This window comes from Odontomachus brunneus, unplaced genomic scaffold, assembly GCF_010583005.1.
Source record: "Odontomachus brunneus isolate Ranch 3 - 2012 unplaced genomic scaffold, Obru_v1 Obru_scaffold_024, whole genome shotgun sequence".
In the NCBI taxonomy this organism is placed as follows: domain Eukaryota; kingdom Metazoa; phylum Arthropoda; class Insecta; order Hymenoptera; family Formicidae; genus Odontomachus; species Odontomachus brunneus.
Window position 1 is genome coordinate 218,558 of NW_022639474.1, and position 22,277 is coordinate 240,834.

The following is a 22,277-nucleotide window of genomic DNA, read 5'->3' on the forward strand; positions in this document are numbered from 1 at the left end:
GCTTATAAATTTATATACGACGATCTTAAGCGGAGAATTTGGACCGAATCTCCTTCAATTCTCGATGCACCGTCTTGGATAATTGAGATTGGTCCACCGGCCTGATCGTCTTAATTGGGCCGGTTGTCTCGGTTAATTAACCTCGACAATATCGAGTCTCCCTCTACGTTATATTACTAATTACCCAGTTACAAGCAGGCATACAAGTTTATCGACAATTTGAATGCGAAGCTAATCAACTTTTGCGCGGTAGAAATTTCACTGTGCATATTTCCAGAAATTCCTCAATTTCCAATAAATATATTAAATAAACGTTGAAGGATCGCTGAAATTTAAGAAAATAATCCCCTCCCCGTGTTCTAATTCTAATTTTTGATGGAGCAAAATCGACTCTTAATTTAATGAAAACGATTGCCACATCTTCGTTAATACTTTGGTGAACTGAAGATGAATATTAGAGAAAAAAGTAACACGATGCGTTAAAACACGTTATTAGCCTATAAATTGCAGAACTCTCGTTTTATCGCACAGATACGTTTTGATACGCAGAGGAACGTTAAAAGTAGCAACAGAACTCTCGTCTGCAGGCAAACGTGGGATGATAGTCTTTAATAAGTCACACTATCACTGTCGATAAAGTATTTACGTCGCTCATAATTTTCACTCGTCGAGTTCGAAGCGTAACGTCACACCTCGTGTCCTCGAAGGACACTTAGGCGGCCTTTCAGGATTTCGAGTTGCACTTTTGATTTCCCGAGAGAGAACCGAAACACATAGATCTGATTCATCCTTCCGTTCGACCGACTGACCGATCGATCGTTCGATCGACTTCACCCTTCGATGAAGCGCCACGACGGAAACGTCCCCGGAGTCACGGAGTGTCTCTGGATTGAATTAATCCAGCGGAAATGTTCCGAGAGATCTGCCGCTTTTCCTCTCTTTCTATGTATCTATCTATCTATCTTTCTGCCTCTTTCTCTACGTGAACATTTCGATTTTATAGAATATCCCGAAAACTAACTGATGTAATTTTAGCAACCACGTCGATCCAATATTCCACCCTTCAAACGCTACGCACGATTTGACGTTGCTTCTACTTCGTAAAAATTGGAAAATAGAAACAATTAGCAAACAAATAAACAGTAGCAAAAGTAATTGCTGATGAAAAATATCTGAATAACATCGATCTGTTTTTTATTTCTTTTCTATTATTTCTTTGTGTAAGATGAACGTCCCAATGACTGAACTGGCAAGAATGCATGATCAACTTTACATCTTTATTAATAAATATTTAATAAAAAAATTACTATTATTATTATTAATAAAAATAAAAATTATTATTAAAAATTATTATTATTACTGTTATTATTTACTGACAAAATTAACCTTCAGATAAAACTTGAATTTGTTTGCGATGGAAAAACAGTAGGAAATAAAATGATCAATAAGTATCAATTATAATTTTCACCAGATATTAAATAATGCCAATTATATTAGTAATTGAACTGAAAAATCAGTTGTATCCTAAATAATATAGACTCAATGGTTGAGGAATGCTCATTAAACTGCAATTATAAATTGATATAAAAAATATCTTTTAGGAAAATCAAAGTCTCTCTCTTTCTCTTTCTCTTAAAGATATTAAATACAGGTATATTAATGTTTCAATCATTAGGACATATCCAATTACTAAGGCGTTTATCTTAAGTCTAATCAGTGAAGGTCGCGAATTCGTGATGACGTTTAATTCAACAAAGCGGATGCAGTAACTTTTAATTCTTCCGGCGTCGTGGAGAAGCGGAAGGAGCCGGCGACGGGTCGCCATTTACTTTGATGGCACGTCCGTCTGATAAAATCTCGCACTTTAAATACTCTTCAGGTTAGAACTCGAGATGCAACTTTCGCAACGACATACCTCGACAGATATACTCGCTAGAGGGAACCAGCATTAATTACGTAATTAATAGCTTTTCCTAGAGCCGTGGCACAAGTAACTCGCGCATTGACGACGTTATCGGCGTGCACGTCGTGTACGTCGTCGATGCAGCCTGAGAACATCTATATGTAAGGGCTCTTTCGATCGAATTAGTTAGTCGACTACTTCGGCGAACGTCTCTATCTTGCCGAGGCGCGCCCCTTACCAGTCTCCGACAACGCACGTCGACAACGCATGTCTCGAATTAGTTGGCGAAGTTTCGATCGTATTTCAGGTCGGCGGACGTAATCTTGGAGTGAAATATCGCCAATCGAACGCGTATCTCAAATTAATTACACCAGTAATGAACCAATAATGCGAGTAATTGTGAACAATTACGCCAGTTTTCGACAAAATTCGAAACTAGGAGATATTATCTCGAAACAAGACCCGCTTATTAAGCTAATTACGCGAACACAATCAAAGTTCACAAGTTCTACGAACATTTCTCTCTAATAATACTCTCGTAATAAACTTGCTAATTAAATATTTGCGGAGTATACCGCGCGCTATGCTCGGCCTTTAAAATATTATTTTGCGAAAAATCAACAGCGTTATCTTTCGACGTAAATGCAAAGATGAGTCGCCGTAAATTGCTATCAATCTCAGTCTCGATAATCGATAAATCGCATTTGCTGAAAGGTGCACTCTCAGCAACTTGGTGGGTTCGTAACTGTTCGTTCCAGGCCTTACGCGGTTACTAATAGCGACGAGCGCGATACGTAATGATTGGCAGCGTCAAAGAGGGTAATTTTCACCTGCACTTGCAGCCTAACAAGCGATGTCGGCGACAATAAAGCGCGCTGTATGTCGCGTGTTAAAATTGACGCGTTTTAGCGATTGAAGAATTGATTGAAATCAAACAGTACGCGCCCACGCAATTATAAGTGTATATAATGCTAGACGGTGAAAAATATTTGATCCGATCAATCAAATTTCTAATATGAATAAACCAGCAAATTTTGCTTGAAGTCACCAGAATTCTGTTCGAATAAACCCGAAATCTTGTTAATTTGAATAAAAATTTGATAACTTCAGCCGGGATTTGCTGGTTCGCTTCACATTTCACCAGAAATTTGATTAATTTAACCAAACGTATTTTCTGCGTGTAAGACATTATCGTCCGACAAACCGCCAATGAAAAATGCATCGATACGTGGGCGGATGATAATGCGCAAAGAGATGAGCGTGTTTCTCTTACAATTCATATTCAATAAATCAATATGTTTCTACAAGAATACGTTGTGTTCATCCACGCAGTTGGGCGTGTTATTTTTAAAGCGAGAGTTACATTCTCGCGAATTGCAATGAGATTTAAATCGGTCAGCTTTAAGCGCACATAAAATTTTCCCTGTCGCATTTTGCGTATTCAGATAAAAAACAACTCATCGTCCGTGTCGGTATCATTTTTTTTTACGTTATCAGATTCCTGATTCAAAGTGACGAATGATACTCCATGAAACTGATATTTATCAAGATTTGTTAATCAAATATGTTATCACGCGAAAAATAATCTATTTTATGTTAACTTTTTGCACGAAAATATCATAATTCGGAGTTTATTCTTTGAGTTGCGTTAATTAAACATAATATATGTACAATTAACATATATAAATTACCAGTTTAATGAATATGAAACAGTCTGTGATTTTGGACTCTTTGAGACCAACGAAATATTTTTTTATTCGATATTTTTTAAAAATTTTACCTAAAATACTATCTAAAAAAAAACTATCTAAAATTTTTTAGCCTTTGAAATGCAAATGAAAGAAAAGGTGGTGTGGGCGAGTCGCAAATAAACCACATTGAAAACTGTTCAATCGGTGAAAGAGAATAAGGGATATCACAGAGGTGAACGAAGTAACGTTACTGCTCGCACGGAAACGAGCGACCGGGCGGGTCGAAATTTACTACGCGGAAATTTGGGACAATCGATATACGCGTTCGAGCCAAGACATTATTCGGAGGACGTGAGAAAACATAACGGCGATAGGTCACGAGAGATTACGAGGGCGGTGTGTGCGGTTTTCGCGAACTAAACTAGTCCAACTTTGCTCGATGTTTTAAGCGTTTGCTTATGCCACGTACGCGCAATACCGTGGACTCCCCAAAGTCTCTCGAAATTGCTCCCCGGCGGGTGTAAGCCTCGTTTGATACGCGGATTAGAAACGTTTGCCCAGTGCGCCGAGTAAGAATAAGAGCCAACGTGAGGATATATTGGTGCGGAAAGCCGACGAAGGGAATTCTTAATATTCCGCCATCTATATGCATAGAAAATCCTATAGTTGTTAGAACAAAAGTATGTTTGCCGTTTGATCATTAGGGAAATAGATCGAGCAGTTATTATTTTAACAAACACACATGGGCTGCACTCAGCAGAGAAATCTGCTTTAAAACTGTGGTAAAATTTGTTAAATTCAGTCAAGATTAAGATTACACCAATCAGATTCATGAATTTCACAACACAGTTCCAAAGCAGCTTTCTCTACTGAACGTAATCATTGTCTGAGATACAAATCACATTTGTAGGATATCGAGGATATCGCCACGTCGCGGAACGTTTGCCGAGTTCGCGTGCACAACGCTTGCCAAATGTTTGTCACGGCCCGGGGGGCCATACCTGGAAAACGAGAATTTAAATTCGCCGGGAAAAATTGGCCGAACTTTATTTTCTTGTCTATTTAAGTTAGGTTAGATTAGTTATGTTTCCATCACACGCAAGTGTTGCTTAGAGCAGCAAATTGAGAGTAATAAATTATCAATCATTTGTTCCCGTTACAGGATCATTCGCTGGCTCATTATCGACAAACCATTTGTTGCGGATATTTTGTTAAATTAGCAAAACTTCTTCTCTCAATATTGTTGTATTTACATAATTTATCTAATTTAAGTTGAACAAACGCATTTTGTTTCAGGCAATGCACGTTTGTTAAAATGACAAACAATGAGAAATGATTTGTAACGATAACAGTTAGATTTGTCTCCCTAACGACTATCAAACAGTAAACTTACTTTAGTTCCGATAAACGAAGAATTTTTTTCGCTGTAGGGCAACAGACAAATATTGAGAATTATGAATCGCATACGATGCTTGGCCATTCATACCGTCGAAAATTGCGAGAGGGCGCGCGTACAGAAAGTAAATGTCGCGTAATCCACCGCTAACTCCTCTCAAGCAAGAAGATCTACTTTAAATCGGCGAAATCTTCACATCTCCGTATTTCACGCTCTCCTTTCCGAGTGAGAAATTTGGAACACACATATATATTCGCACTCGATATATTTGCATTTGATTTCAACGTTTGGTTTGGATGCTTTAATCGTCATCGAGGATATCGCCACGTCGCGGAATGTTTGCCGAGTTCGCGTGCACAACGCTTGCCAAATGTTTGTCACGGCCCGGGGGCCGCACCTGGAAAACGAGAATTTAAATTCGCCGGGAAAAATTGGCCGAACTTTATGGGAGGGGGGAAAAACGGAGCGGCGGCAAAACGATCGCGCCAACTTCAATCGCGCTCGCGCGTTTAATTAAAATTTTTTCCGCCCGCCTTCGCGAAATTGATATTTCACCGCCGGAAAAATCGACACGTCACCGCAGAATTCCGCGCACTCCCGACCGACTTTTATTTTTGTTTTCGATTCGTCACTCTTTCCACTGCGGTACCGAACAAAAGAGCGCGCGCGTGCACGCGGACTGATCTGAAATTTAAATCTCTTGTCCGCGCGGTCAGGATACGCGAGAAATCTTATGGATCGGAAATCCTCAATTTCCATTATGTGCCGATCTTCTGGAAGCTCGCGAGATCTTTTCGTGCTCGAAAAAAAGCACTTTGCTTTCTAGATCTAATTACTCGACTACTATCTTTTGGCGCTCCCCTCCCATCCCGCCCTTCTTGTTACTCCCATTAAGTCGAGGAAAGTCGCATCGGCCTCGCAGAAACGTATTCGTACCGCGTCTTTCTTGCGGATCACCGACCTCACATATATCGCATCTCAGCAGCGACGACATAGCCCTTATAAGCCGCTTACCAGGGCAAAAATCCCCGCTTTACTTCAGCCGCTGCTCTTCTATGTCGTCGGGCAAGGACCGCCCGATCCATTCCCCGTGGGCTTTTTTAAAGCCATTACACACTCTGCGCCGCTCCTCCCGCGATTTTACGAGCGAGGTGAATTAAGAGCACGGGGAATCCGCTCGTCGGGAAAGAATTAGGGCTTCACAGCGAGGAATAAAGGAAAATGGTAGGAAGTGGCGGTAGTCAGTATCGGCATACGAAATTGCGCGCCACGTTGAATTTCATATCTTCCCGAAGTCAGAGAAACGCACGAGAGGAGACTGAAAGTCCTATACGTCTCTGTCAGATAGAATATTAAACCTACTATCGCTTTTGCAAAATATTGTCTACATTGAAAGAAAAAATATCAAAGAAATAGTAAATATTTATTCGCTGGGTACTAATAATAACATATTTATCGATCTCTATAGAATGGAATATAATACAAAATACCTGTATGTGTTCTCTATTAACTCCTAAACCTTATGATCGAACTGGGTCAAATTTTGCATATTTACTCTCTAGCACCCTGCAGAAAATATGGGTTATCATGAAACTTGGACACTCTACCTTCTCCCTATGATTTCCTATCCCCTTGACACTTTGTAATAACCTGGCGAGAAAGGTCGGGTGGTTTAAGTTAGTAATAACATAAAATGTTATTACTAAGTTAGTAATAACAACATTTTTCAAATAAAAATTTATACACTTTTAAAACCTTAAGAAAACCTTACACGGAAAACCAGTAAGATTGGCTTACACATAAATCTGATTGTGCCAATCAAATTCAATATTGAATCTAACATTTATATGGGATAATCATACTGTTTTTTCCGTGTAGCTTTTCGTAAAAGTGTTTATTTATTTTATCTAAATAAAAAGATCTATAAGTCAGATCTGTAAGTAAATATGTTATTAATACCTATCAAATAAATATTTACTATTTTTTTTTCCTCAACGTACAGAATATCAAATAATCCGAAAATGAAGTTTAGCGGATTCAATTCTCAACGGTGAAAATTAATGAGTAGAACTCATACCTTATAAAAAAAACGTGTATAAAAAATCCATTCAAATTCCATGTGTGTAATCAGATAATAATCTCTTGTAAGTTAACCATTGTGAAAGAGGGCAGACGTCAGTGTAAGACTTCCTACCGAGGTGCAAACGAGAAAGTGGATAAACACGTTCGCGATTCGACTAGCTGCGCGAACGCTGATATAACCAGAAACGCATCTCGCGAAGCGACAAAATATTATTCATTTATTCATGAAACGTGCAAATGGCCGATCGGCACGTTATAAAGAGGACCGCCCAACCCTTTTCAATAGCTAAGCGGTCGCGTGCGTATTTGATCGGACGATAAAATAACGTGTACGTAATTACGCATCATAATTAATTACAGCGAATGGAAAGCCCATTCCCATTCCGTGCGTTATTATTATGCACGGTGCCTGATACAAAACGCATACAATGCGTGCGCGGATGTCGTACTTAAATTCTGATATCCTGTAGATATATCTACAAATTTTGTATATCTTCTTTCTGTCTAACTCCACGAAACAAATTGACATCTAATAAAATCAGTTTGATATCAGTTTTATAATTAACCTTTACAGTCCGGGCGATTTTTTGGACGACAATTTTACAATTTTTGAACTAAAATTTTCTCGCCTATATCAAAAGGCAGGTTGGGAAACATATATGAGATCTCTGCCGCATCACTATATTGACTTCCCGGATTATAAAGATTAATTTCATCAACCGATTTAATTATTCGTGATTACACATATGACAATTGACTAATTTCGATTATTGATTTGCCGATTATTTTAGTCAACTTAAATTTTAATCAAATATAATACCCGACATTAGTATTAACACCGAGCTGAAACATTGTCGGAGGCAAGCAGCGTACGTTGCGGCTTGGAACGTCTATAACTAGCTAATGAGTCAACTCAGAGACATGAAATAACAAAGCGACCTCTTTGGCATAATTAGAGCACGGCAAACAAGCTTATATACGAGCAACACGTAGCCTTCCTCGTTCGCGAACTGTACAAATTGTACAAATTTCTTTCTATTTCGTCTCGTCTGTTGTTACCCAATATTTCGATAACGAAACATGATCACGTAATGTACACAGTGTCAATAAAGAATTGCTTTGATTTCTCTCTCTTCGATTCTCATTATCGAAATAAGATCAATTGCACGGTGCACGATCGCGAGCACGCATTCGCAATGCATTGCGCAAAACGGGACGTGATTTGGCGATGTCACGAATACGCTCGTCAGAATAATTCTCATGACCTGTGGCGTTTGATTAAACAACCACAATACAGGATTGTCATGGACCTCGCATTTAAATAAATGATTACGCGGGTCCGAGCGTAATGAATAAACGGCTTGGGCGCAGTGCGTGCAATAATTCGGATAATAATATCGGCCGCGCTTTTTAATGTACCTAATTAGCGTACCAAAAGTACTTCATCAAATGACATCTCGCCATGTGGAGCCATAATTGTGCGCATCGTGAGAAAAGCGCACGCATTTTAAGACTTCTGAGTATCGATCACGTATTTTTTCCCCTAATATGAACTTGAGAAGTGAAAAGTTTCATATTTCCATTGTTCGTGAACTTACACGGAAAAAAAAGATTTGCTAATATATGGACAACTAAAAATATTAACTGTAAGAGCAAGTTTTCTTGCTTTCATAGTAAAAGTTATTTAGTTGTGATAGCTAAAAAATTTGCTAATATATATATTAGCAAATCCATATATTAGCGAATCTTTTTTTCCGTGTACATGATCGTGCTAAAATCGTCGAGTTTAGGTGAAACTTTTCACTTTTCACATTTCGGTTTTTAGGAAAAAGTTGTATAATCGCTTCCACTGCAAGCAAAGTCATTAAATTTTATGTTTCGAAGTTTTTGAGGCTATTGTATTCACAAGGTCAATAAACTCAAAATTTTTCAAATTCAAAATGATAGACTTAATAAGGTAACACACACACACACACACACACTAAATCATCATGTTTATTTTAAAATTTTCATCATTGAAAAGAGCGATCTCAGAAACCCAAAAATACAATATTTCAAGATTTTGATAACATTTTCTTTTTTCAATTTTCGATCGGCCATATTAAATCTTGAAGTTCACTATTGAATAGAACAACCCCAAAAACTTTTAAATACCAAATTTTAGAAATATTGTATTACCAGAAATATGAAAACGTAGTATAGTATTTCCACCAGTTTGAGCTACTTTTTGTGAACGTAGTATTGTGTTTCCGCCAGTCAGAGGATTAATAATAAATTCAACAAATGTACACGTACGAGAGAATTCTTCCACCCAAAGTAACTATTTGATTTGAAATAGGAGCTTCGCAACCCACTCTCTTGTTAGATTAAACGGCGCGGAAGTCCGCGATCCGCGAATTCCCCCACGGCCCGAGATATTCCGTCGCGAACACGACCGCAGCCAGTGTTGCGGTTGAACTTCGCCGGCAACCGAATCGGATCGCCTAAATCACCCTGATGAGGATAACGAGAGCAGCCGACGCCGCCGCCGTCGCTGCCGCCGTCGTCTTCCGAAGTTACGAAACTGCAAGGGTGGAAGCGAAACTGCGAAGGCGGAGGTTGACTTGCCTGAAGCGATTCCGTCTAACATTTAACTCATTAGCAATTAGCGCTCCCGAATAATATCGAGACGGCAATCGGCGCGCCGGCGAATAATTTCGTCTTTTATCCGTTGTTTTATTAATGACACGTCGCGGCGAAGGTTCCGAAGAGGAAAGAAATAATGCGCGATATTATCTGGCAATTTTTTGAATATTTGGATTTTAAGAACTTTCTTTCCTCGACTTTTCAAGAAATCTTTTTCCTCGATTTAAAAAAAATTTCTTTCTTCAATTTGGAAAACTTAAATTTTAAAAATTTGAATTTTAAAATTAATATACTCACAGAAAAGAAAAACATCTAAAAGGAAAGAAATATTTCTTGAGTACTAATAAACATGTTTATTTGTGCTAATGTATATGTCTTTCCATTGACAAGACACTTTTTTGAGTGAGAAAGTGGATATTTTTCTAAAATCTTCGCTTTTCGTGAGAGCAATTGTTTATTCTACTTAAAAAAAGAATTTAGAATTAAGTGAACACGTCTTCAGTAATAATATTTTCTATCTTTTAGATATCTTTTCTCTAAATTTACTCTGCTATCGTAAGTTCGACATTGAACAAATCACTTCATTTGTTGAAAATAAAAAATCGAATTACTGTTTAATGTCACGAAAAAAGTGAAGTATCAACTTATTCAACTGAAGTGACGCTATCGCGCGCACGATACAACACGATGCATCATCCTGTTTCGAATAGTTGCAAGACTCATGATCGCGCTGTGGATACCGACGTATCGATTACAGTACAAGTATTGATTTCGTCTAATCGAGCATCCAAACCACCTCATCCAATCCAACTCTGCCAAACTAACGAAGACCGCGATCGTAAATTCGAAAAGTTACTCGTTACGGTAATTCGTCGGCGCAACTGCGGCTCGTCGGAGTTCGGAAATTGTGTATTCGGGGAGTTTGCGGGTTTAAACGCCTCGTAGAGGTGTCGGCTTCGAGACGGTTAACCGGTCGGTCGTCAGCGCGTCTGAGCGATCTGCTGCAGTGCTACTAGCAGACGCCACGTGTAAGTGCCACGCGTGAACTTGCGGCGGCTTGCATTGTCGCGAGAGGACGATTAATTTACTCGCCGGTACAGAGGCGTTTGAGCAATTGTATTCGCGTTGTGTAATCCCTTTTAATGTATTTCAATGTCGAAGATTTCTGTCGTAAATAAAGGAAGCAACAAACATCAAGTATTCGTCTCGCTATGAGACGATCACCGAGACGTATGTATCTTTTCAGGAATTGTTAAAGTTAATATTAACAGCTAAGTTAACTCCCCACGTACACTGAAAGAAAAAATATCTAAGAAATAGTATATATTCACTCGACAGGTACATATTTTATACATTACATATTACATTATTTATTTGTACTAATATGAAATACTTTTCAAATAAGAAAATGTACATTTTCTTGAAACCTTAAGAAAATTTTGATTTTTTATGAAAATAATTATTTATTCTTAAATCTAATTTAAATCTAAGAAAATGTTGTTATTAGTACCCACCAAATTGTATACATTTACTATTTTTAAGATATTTTGTCTTTTATGCGATCAGTATTGCAGCCAAACTTTTTGTCTGCGCTCAATGATTTCAGAAGAGAATTCACAACTGAAACTATACCCAACCGCCATTAGTGACAAAAAGAATCGGAATTTTCTAGAGTATCAAGGGGCTAAAGGGGCTTGATAATTGAATGTCAATGACTGGATGCTTCACCCTGTAAACTCTTCACTCGTACTATTACTTGACACCGAATTCGCGGCATCGTGCGAAAGGGACTACCAATTACAGTCTTGTCAGATCAATATCCGATATCCGCTTAACGATAATATGAACAACGAGACGCGAAACGTTGCAAGTTGTATAATGCATCGCCCCTATCCCGCGTTTCTCCAGCACGTCGCGTGGCAAACTGCCGGAGATACGTCGCTAATTATGCGGAGATTAAACTCAAATTATGTAACGCAACAATACGCGGCAACACGATAACCCGTTATCGAGGCTGGGCTTAAGGCGTGCACGTCGAATTACCTGAACTCATTCGAGGGAAGAAACTACTATCCCCGGAGGGTAGCTCGCGAGAAGCTGTACTTTACACCGTTATACAGTATGTTAATCATTTTAACCTAACTATATAGGCTCCCGCGAAACTATCGCCATACCTTTCATCTACCGTAGATTGCTTTACCGTATAATGTAAGTGTATGGAGTGAGCGAAGCGCGATAATAATAGAGTAAAGAGATAGAGATGGAAAGGGGAAAGAGAGAGAGAGAGAGAGAGAGAGAGAGAGAGAGAGAGAGAGAGAGTTGTGAAATTATTTAGTGGATTTTATCGGGTAATTTTACTCTTCTTCTATTCGCCTTGAAGTGCCGGGGAATAATATTAAACCCAAGCCACAGAAGGCAAATTTTGAATGAGAACAAAGAGGAAACCCAATAAAGTTTGCTCGATGGAACGCACGGCTCGCGTTGATTCGATCTCGGATAATAATAGGCCCGGAATCTATATTGCTACCATTCCCTTGTTCTGTTATTATGAGATATTCCGTATATTCTATTATTCCATCGTTATCTCTATTACTACTGCGTGCAATTTATCAAAGGACGTAACACACAGCGTCCCTGTGATCTCCTTTATGCATCGTGCACAATGCGTCCACGGCGGATTCTCGTGGGCAAACGATTTCGTCGTCACACGCATCACACAAGCGAACATTCTCTCAGTATTCTGTTAGTCGCGCTAAGAGACAGTCCATTAACAAGGATGAATTTCGCCGTGGTAGGGCACGCCTGCCGAAATCTATCGGGTGTAACGGCAGCTTAACGACATTGGCACGACGATAGATTGTCACAGCGATTTTAACCTCATTAAGGGTAACATGAAAACGAAGTTAAACGCTCCCCCGCGTCCGGCTTTTCTCTGCCTGTTCTAGACAGGAGATTTCCCTCTCTCACACTCTCTCCCTCTCTTTCTTTCTGTCTCTCTTTCTCTCTCTGGTTCGATGCAATGCGGCACAAGATGCGCTTAATTGCAGTCGCCCACCTTGTCGGGTTATGAACCCCCGTTTAATATAATTTCCGTATTATGTAACACAATACTGCTCGACTTTCCGAGTCGAGCGAACGTTTAATTAACCGTCCCGTCTAATAAGGCACTCGCGATAAAGCGCTATAGACACACATAATGGCGCAATTATGCGATTACGATGGTAGCCAATGTTCGGACGTCCTTAACACCATTAACGTGCAGCTGCGAGTTTCAAGAAATGAAGTCCAATTTTATTCAGGAATTGCATTAGCGAAATGTTAATCAGGTTATCGCTCGTGCTCTTTCCGGAAACTAGTACTATTCCGCCGCCTCGAAAAATTCGATCAAAGATCGTTAACGTCACAAGACAATCGACAATCAACGAGTTAGCATCACATGGGTCGCCGTTAATCGAGCAGTTAACCTATCAGTTGCGATCTGTGCTTTTCAATGACAACAAAGGTGTGTACGCCGTAAATGAATTTGTACATTCCGGGTGAGTATCGGATGGCTGCGGGGATCGTGACGAGCCGTGTGGAATAATGCGCACACCGCGACGATATGAATTATCAACCCTCTCGTTTGGAAATTTGGTGGATAATCGCGGCGAGACTGCCGAACCACGGTTCCAATCCGCATGACGCGTGCATGAATAATGGGCGCGAAATTGCACGCCTGGCCAATAGCGGCATTAATCACATAACGTCGCGATTCCTTGACAAAGATATCGTACACTCTTTCGCGATTCATCATCGCCATTTGTCGGACGTCAGCCTCCTCGAGGCCGTATTCGTGACGACTTTTCCCCCTAAAGGTGAAATGAAACCGGTGAATTCGCGTGAACTGATAGACGTCCGATTATTTTGGCTCAGAGCTCGTCGTAATTCGAACAAAAAGTCCTTAATTTTAGTTCGCTAATTAAATCGACGCACCTGATCGCGCGTGTGATTTCTTCGCCAGAGAGGATTGCGATGATGGTTGGCAAATCGTCACACGCCGACACCGCATAAATCGAGGCGCTTTTAACTGCAGCTTCGCGAAATGAAAGTAAATGCGTTAATCTAATTCTCACTCACTAATGCCGGTTCTATCAAGATTAGGCGCGCGCTTAACTTCGTTCAATTTTAAACGTTAATGAAATTATAGCCCGATACTGAATAAATTTCGGCGCTTTCAGTCAAAATTTTCGTACTTGCCCTTTCCACGCTAAAATGAAAATCCGCCGAGTCCCTAAGGGCAACTGTCCACTTCATAGAATTTTATCCCATTAACGCGCACTAGCAAGATTAGGATGTACATTTAATCTCTTACGTCAACGGATTAGGCGTCCACTGTCATCCCTCTGATGCGACAATGCACCACGCGACAAAGTAACGCCGAGTGTGTACGCAAGAAGTGTTTTTAATTAAAACTTTCTCTCACGGCATTGCGCGGCGAATTTAACATATTAACGCGCACGGAATGGAAACGTTAAATTTACAGCCGTTATAATGTACCGACGACTTACTGGATGTATATACATTGTAATCTCGTTCTTCACAATAGTGTTCTAACAAAAAACTCCTATTTAAAAGGTTTACATGCGCGCACGCGCGTATGTAGATATATAGATCCGTGCGCGAGCTCTCGCGCAGTCACGAAATAACGGAAATTAAAACATTGTCTTCCACCCTTCTCCTTCCCGTCTCCGCGGGATATGCCGTGTGGAGTCGAATAATACGATATTCAATATCATAGTTCTCGGGATCGTATCCTTCTAAAATCCAATATTGTAATCTCCGTAACCGAGATTAAACGCGATTTCATTTTTCCTGCGCGCTACTATTCGGCATTTAATTCAGTGAGTGATCTACACACAATTCTCATTTTATATTTAGAAATGATAATAAGCGGTGTAAATTCAAGGTCGAATAACGCGACCGCTACATTTGACGCGGTTTTTAATAAAAATTCAGTCCTTTATGACTCTCTAAGGGCGATAATAATACTCTGCTCTTCATAAGTAAAACCCGTATAACGATCTCCCTGTGCCTGAGGAACTCACGAAATGTAAAATCGTCTAACAGCCTTTTCGACCCCCGAGGTCGCGGGAATAATTAAATTTCAGCTGTAATAACCAGTGAAAAATGTTAATAACAGTTGATCGCTGGGGTGAGTGCTTATTTCAGTCTTTAATTAAAAAGGTGTGTTTAAATTTCCGTTTTAATAACCCCGAGCTTTTCTTGTGTATCGCTCGCGTAACCCGATAATTACACGGTAAAATATAAAATATCACGAGTCCGCGTGTCCGCGAAATTGTACTGATGATAGGAAAATTATGCAAAATCCTTATGGTGGGAAAATTATGCAAAAAGTCATTTCATAGTAGAGGATCAGTCATGCGGGCCCAGGATGAATGAAATAAACGAATGATGTCGATGCGCAATATCGATTACGCGCCGATATCATTAAGCACTAATGAAATATCAGCACGAATTTAGCGGTAACCGCAAGCAATTCACGCAGAAACGCGATCAAAGTACCCTCGCTGAATATCGATGGAAATGTTCATGTAACGAGGTCGAGTATTCTACTAGTATTATTCAATTTACAGCTAGAGCGACATGAAACCCCTCGTACTTTATCTTTTCGTATAAAACACGGTTTGCACGGCGCGAAAATTGCAATTTCCAGAATATTAAAATGCATATAAGAGTAATCGCAAAGCAAGTTGATCGAGATGCACGATGTGCCGAAAGTACATAGAGCAAAAATAAAATAGTACAGTTGCTAAAAATAAGGATAAATAATGTCATACACATACAAATATGATGATGAAATATAGTTTGTTTCAATTATCGGGAAATTGTACTTGTATAAGCGAGCAAATAATCGAACGTGACCAAACGTCGATAGTGAGTGATCTACGTTTCCTCCCCGGGAAATATTGCGAAAAACTCATGGCTGGAATTTATACAGACGGAAAATCAAACAAAGAGGTATGAGAAGGCGATTTCATCATTACTGCGGATACAGTATTTTATTTGACCAACTTATACTCCGCTGGGTTAGCTAAACGGCTTCTGCGCGTTCTCTACCCTGTCTCTACCCTTTAAGAAAATATAGATATAGAATATTTCATGCGGTATTATTTTTGCTGCAAACACGTTAATCCAGTTCACTCACGATAAAATCACGCTAGAAATTTTTGAAAACACGAATCTCTATTATCTCGTCACAGAAAGCAAATACAAAGTTGGAATGCAAAGTTGGAAAACTGTGGCTGCAAGATCGCGGCGATTTTATCTCTTTGCTTTAGTGTAGTGTTTTTTTTCTTTCAGATCTTGAAAAAAAATGTTTTCACGAAACCCGCCTCACGAATATATTATCCGAAAGAGTGAAAAACATACACGGAGAAAACACTAGAGATATCACATGACTAAATATGACTGCCTAAACAAAATACTAACATTGTTTTTCGCTCATGTATACAGAAGAGTAATAGAAATATCAATGAAAAGAAATACTTGGGAATTTATTTATGAGATAATTCATTTCTGTTAAATAAAGTTTATTTTTGTAAAATATAATTTATTTTTATGAATAAAAATCCTTTATATCCTATAAGTAAATTTTCAATTATATTTCTCGCAGTATAGTACTTACTTTGGAAAAATAATACACTTTACTATTTTTGTATATGTATTTGAGCGGAATTCTTAGTGCTGATAATGCAACCGAACCCAGCGAGTCTTTTAGATATATACTAACAAAATTTATTTTGTGGAATATAAAGTTTATTTCTGTGAAATAAAATATATTTCTGTGAGAGAGTACAAACTCTACAAATAAATTCCGTAAATAAATTCCAAAATATTTTCTTCTCAGTATATACTGAAAAATATTACTTGGAAATTTATTTATGAGATATAAAATCTATTTCACAGAAATAAAAATTTTATCTCATAAAAATAAACTTTATATCACACAAGTAAATTTGCTCAATGTAGTTTATAGATACAGAATTGAGAGACAGTAATATTCTTCCGATTAAAACAATGATATATGAAGTTATATTAATTTAACATTATATATGTCTCAAAAAACTGTGGCTGTAAGAGAACTGTATAGATGGGCGTATAACAACAATATTATGCATTATATTATTACATATATAATCTATTTATTATCCTATTTATTAATAATTTATTGATAAATTAATAATTTTGTTTATTAATAATCTATTAACAATTTAATATAATATCTATTTAACTAGAATCCACACAAGTTTTCTTTCTAACCATAAAAACTGTGGTTGTAGCAGTGATTAATTTTTTTGAAGTTAAAAGATACGATTGCCTACTAGATGTGAGAATCTATGAAATATATAGATATTGGATTCGGTGAAGAAGCTCGTCCGCGGAGAAAACCGTGTTATAAGTTTAAGATCCCGACGGAAAAGCGCGTAGAAACCTGTTGATCACGACGATACGAGATTTGACGAAATGTCCGAAAATTTTTACGACGGATATGCATGTTCGGCCTCGAAAGACGATAGGAGTTATCTTTCTCAATCATTCGCTGCCAAATGATAAACGAGCACTCATGACAAGATGTCAAGAGAGAGGCACGTATTTTCCAACGGACATATCGATATCTGATATCGCTATTTCATCAAAAAATTTTTTCCGATTTTCCCAACATGTCGAAATTTTTTCTATGGAAACGAGATACAGGAGGAATTTACATTCAGCAGGAGGATGGTGTAGAATGTCGAAGATTCGCGCGTTTTATTGATGCCATTTGCGGCGGCAGCAGCTTTTGTCCGGCCTCTTTTTCCGCATCGAAGATCGCCGATGGTCGGACTCTACGCGATCGATCGAACGCGAGTGCAAACGCTAGAGGGAACATTCGTGGCCGCGCTTTCCCATTTCCCAGCAATTTCCGGGATAGGGCATGATCGATCATGAAACTTTCTCTCTCTCTTTCTCTCTTTATCTATCTTCCCCTCTCTCCCTTCCACCCTCTTTGTGACTCTTCACGAGTATCGTAGCGTGCAGTACTCTCAGTTCTTCGCTGGTTTAATTCTCATCCAAAGGTGAAGGTCGGTACGTCGTTATAGGTAGGAACGCGAACTATCGATTTTCCCATCATCCGTCGACGGGATGAAATTTCTAAAATCGTGCGCCATAAGCGCTGATATTGAAGGATTAGATCGCGGGGGAATCGCGGAAATTCGCTCAGGGCGCAGACCGAGATCGCGAGGGAGAAACTCATACAGCCACGAGCTCGTCGGGTATTCCGGCGGGTATCGCCTGCAATGTAAAGGCATTAGACCCGTGGTGTGCAAGAACCGCGTAAAATCGCCGACGCGTCGAAAAAAGTAACGGATCAAAATCGGTGGATATAGGGGGAGACGTGACCGGCGTATTGCGAAGGGTCGAACTTACTGACCGATTCTCGGAATAAACTGCCGCACGTTTTTAAGAAATACAGACAATAAGGAAAGAAAGTGGTTGAGTTAATGAGACTTTGCTTGAACGAACAAAATTCGTTTAATCAAATGTTCAGTCGACTGAACGAATTATAAAGTTGTTGCGATGAATTATCAATTGATTCTACGATCTTGATTTGGTCAGTAACTATATCAGCGCAATGTACTGTTGCACTAATGTGTATTTTGTTCAATAAATACAATATTTATTTGAAGTGATCACCAACTTTAAGTCACCAAGTGACTCAACTGCTTTTTTCTTAGTGTAGCGCGAGTGCGACGTGATCAGCGAAAAATTGAGAACTTTGATATTGCGAAGTTGTAAGAAGTACTCTCTAAATGTCTTGGAGTGAAAGTTCACTTGAGAAGCAGAGAGTGACCAGCGAGTCACTCGAATTCGAGTGATTTTTTACTCATACCGAGTCAATTCTTCACTCTGAATCGTCGAACGAGTGTTTTCATTGATAAGCTTAACTTTTAAAAAGATAAGTGAAAAGGAAGCAACTAGTAAAAGATGGCGCAACTAGTAGAAAATAAGAACTATTTTCTATTTAATTTAGGCGCCCATAAGGCTTGAGTCTTTTTTGTTTTATGCAGAAAAACATATGAGCTACCTATTGATAACAAAAACTCAAAAATCATAATTTTGTGGATTGACCAATTGATCGAAACATTCGCTCACGTATGAAATCAAAATCCACTCTAAGCTCAAGCGAAACATTCGCTCTCACGATTTCGAGTGGCAAAATATTCACTGTCGTTTTAAGCGAAAATACTGCCACTTTTCACTCGTTTCTAGTGAGAGCTCACTCCAAGAAATTTGGAAAGTAAAAAAAGATACATGGAAGTACACGAGATACGCATCATTAGCAGATTCTTAAATTGTGAAGTCCCTCGAATTTTCGTAAACGCAGTTCACGTAGATTCGTGAAAATTGCAAGAAGAAAAAGGCAGGATACCATTACTTTAATCCCGTTGCAAACTACTGGGATTAAATTCCTCACTGGGATTCATGGTGCGAATAAAATTGTGCGACGTAACAAATAAACAAGCGACGGACGATTAATCGGAAGGTAACGAGAATCGCGAAGCATCGAGGGGAACACGGTTCACGTGGAGAATATTTCAGCCGCGTTGAATTCATTAAATTTGTCCTAGCAATAATTAAACAACCGGAATACGCGAGATCAAGTGGCATTATATATCTAGAATAAATCTACCAGTGAGAGAAAGAGAGAGAAATTTGTGAAGAGAGGACGCGCAAATTCACTGTAGTATCGTCGATATTACGGAGATTATGAATATTCATGTTGATGTCGTGCAACATTGACGCATTATACCGATATTGCTATACCTGGCAAAAAGGATTCCGTGGTATTGAAATTTTCTTCGTTTCGTTGCCTGTATATTTCACTTTTTGCCTGTCTCCGTAATATCGGAATAATAAGTTTATGCTTGGCTATAATCGGTCTCAATTGTGACTCACCTATAGGTGATGAAGGCGAACACGAGGGCCACCAGAGACAGACTTCCCCCGAGGACGACGATAAGACTCAGCACACCGTCCTGGTCGAAGGAACTGGCGATACCCGTGGAAACGCCATTAGCTATACCGCCGCCGGGCTGCGGAAAGCCGTGAATCGCGCCGGTATATAGCGTCTCCATGTCGTCCGTTATGCTAACATCTATAACAGTAAATTCAATCGCAGATGACTGAGCAAATTCTAGGATAAACGATTAAACATTAAAGTGAGGAGGAAAAAGATAATTTATATATAGAAGAAGGAGCAAACATTCATTCTCATTCTTGAACTTTCAATTACGCGTTAAATTAAGGGAACAATAAAAAGAAACGGCGGAGAGCGCGAGTTTAATTAATTTGAGTGAATTTAATGCGGCGATTACTTCTGTCATTTACTCGGCTCTCCCGTTCAATTGAAGGAGGAGCGAAGTAATAAGAATTTATAGCGAATCTAGGGAGCGGAAGACTATCTCACGGCTTATCGTCGCGGATTTTGGCGAGCAAGTTACGCAGGTCAGTAACTCGCGACTGGGTTTGGGCAATTCGAAACACATCGCGAATATCGAAAATCGCCATATCAGAGAACGCAAACGTGTGCAATGCATTCGCGAGCGTTTCTCACGTTATTCGGTTATATTGCCCGCTGTGCGCGCGATATCAGAACACAATCCCAGATGTAAATCTTCGCGCTCTGGCGTCACCGAGCACGTGCATACATTCTCATATCGCGCAAAATAAAGTAAGTCACCTCCTTGCATCGCGCAGAAAATTACGCGGTCAGGATACGGATCCATGAAAAGAAACGGCGATTTCACCAACCGTAAGGGAAAATTTACAAAGGCTTCGCACAATACAGGATTTTAAGACACATTTCTGGTTCATATATTCTAAATTATGTTTTTTTTTACAACAACTTTACATTTCAAATTTTATTTCATTTACATTTCAAATTTAAAAATTTACATTTCAATTAAAATAAATCGTTTTATCATAGCTATATGTCAGATTCTGGTGAAAATTCTATAACATTAAGTGAACATATAATTTTTTTACTCGAAATTTTGAGGATATTTGATATATGACAAAAAGAAAGCAAAAGCTTCTTCATAATATTCTACATCTTTATTGTGTAAACATTTCCTTGCATATTCTTCATATTAAAAAAAAAATTAATCGAAATACCGTCGATTCTTAAAATTCGCAAATTTTTGCAAATTTTTTAAAATTATAAAATAAACTATAGACTTTAAATATATATTTAAAAAATCTTTCGAGGAAGCTTAGAAATGTAATAAAATCCTATTTGCTTCTTACTGATAAAATCATGTTAAAATAACAGTTTTGCCACAAAAAATTATCCAGCATACATACTGAAAAAAATGCTTAAAAATTGATTTGTAGAATATAGTTTATATTTCTGTAAAATTTATTTCTGTGAATAACTTTTGTGAAACTCTATTTTATAGAAACAAACTATATATCCCACAAAGTTTTCAAGTTTTTTTTTTCTCAATGCATACAAGATTTGACTTTTAATCAGATTTTGCTTAGATTCCTATAATGCACGTCGCTTCGCGTTTCTCACGAGGAAAAATGTTCTGAGAAATTTGCAACTTCTGCAGATCAATAACTCGCATTTATAATAACTTCGGAAAATCGGTGGAACGCGACTTCGCGTGCGAATCACCGCGAAAAGAAAGACCTGCGCGCGAACTATGAATTTAACTCGTCCCGACATGTTCCTCGGCGAGAGACGAAAATCGCGCCAAGTTTACGACGTTCATAACGCCCGTAAGTTCCGATCAGTGATGGAAGCAATTAGCACCGACGTACTGCTCGACGTTTCGCCGACAGTTCTCCGCAAATTGCTTGCGCGCAGTACGCCGGAGCAATGCAAACCGCGATCTCGACTCATCCGACTGTAGAAGCCAGCAGAAACCGCCGGACTTGAATCAATTTGCTTCATTGCTTAGGGCGCGCGCGTGAATCGGATTAAGGCGTTGTCTGTGTTATTGTTCTTGCGTCAATGTGCAATCGAATATTCACATAATACTACCCGGAATTAGCCGCGCTCTTGAGCCGATTTCCCCGACGTCATGTTAAGTCTTTGCATACGTAGTTCATTTTATTTTCGCTTTTCTGCGAAACTCATCGTCGTACACACAGAAAAATACATATTGCATTAAAATCTTACTTGTTTCGAATGTTTCAAACTTATATATATCCGTGTACCTATCATAAGTTGATCGCAAGCAACAAAATTCAGAATACATTCTGAATTCCAATAAATTTATCATTTCAAGTATATTAAATTAAAAGAAAAATTCAGTTTGCTTACTAAATTGAATCTAACCAACTTTTCCTTTGATAAAGTTTCATAATATTCTTGTATATTGAGAGAAAAATCACTTAAGAAATAGTGAATATTTATTCTCGATAGGTATTAGGACCTTAACTTAGTTTCCGCCCGCAAATGTTAGATGGCAATGCAAACAGTTCTAGTAGTCATTACTAACGAAACAGGTAGTTTGTGATTAATTTCGAC

The 22,277-nt window shown here is 38.7% G+C and overlaps 1 protein-coding gene across 4 annotated transcripts in view; it reads right to left on the minus strand.

Annotated features, from left to right (window-relative positions):
- LOC116842303 (cadherin EGF LAG seven-pass G-type receptor 1-like) overlaps positions 1 to 22,277 on the minus strand; it is an 86,209-nt gene that overhangs the window by 56,348 nt on the left and 7,584 nt on the right. For all 4 annotated transcript variants that reach the window (XM_032811311.1, XM_032811310.1, XM_032811309.1 and 1 more), the window contains exon 3: positions 19,697 to 19,895. In XM_032811311.1, coding sequence (XP_032667202.1) covers positions 19,697 to 19,875 — 179 coding nt within the window. In that variant the 5' untranslated portion in view covers positions 19,876 to 19,895. The remainder of the gene's footprint in view (positions 1 to 19,696; positions 19,896 to 22,277) is intronic.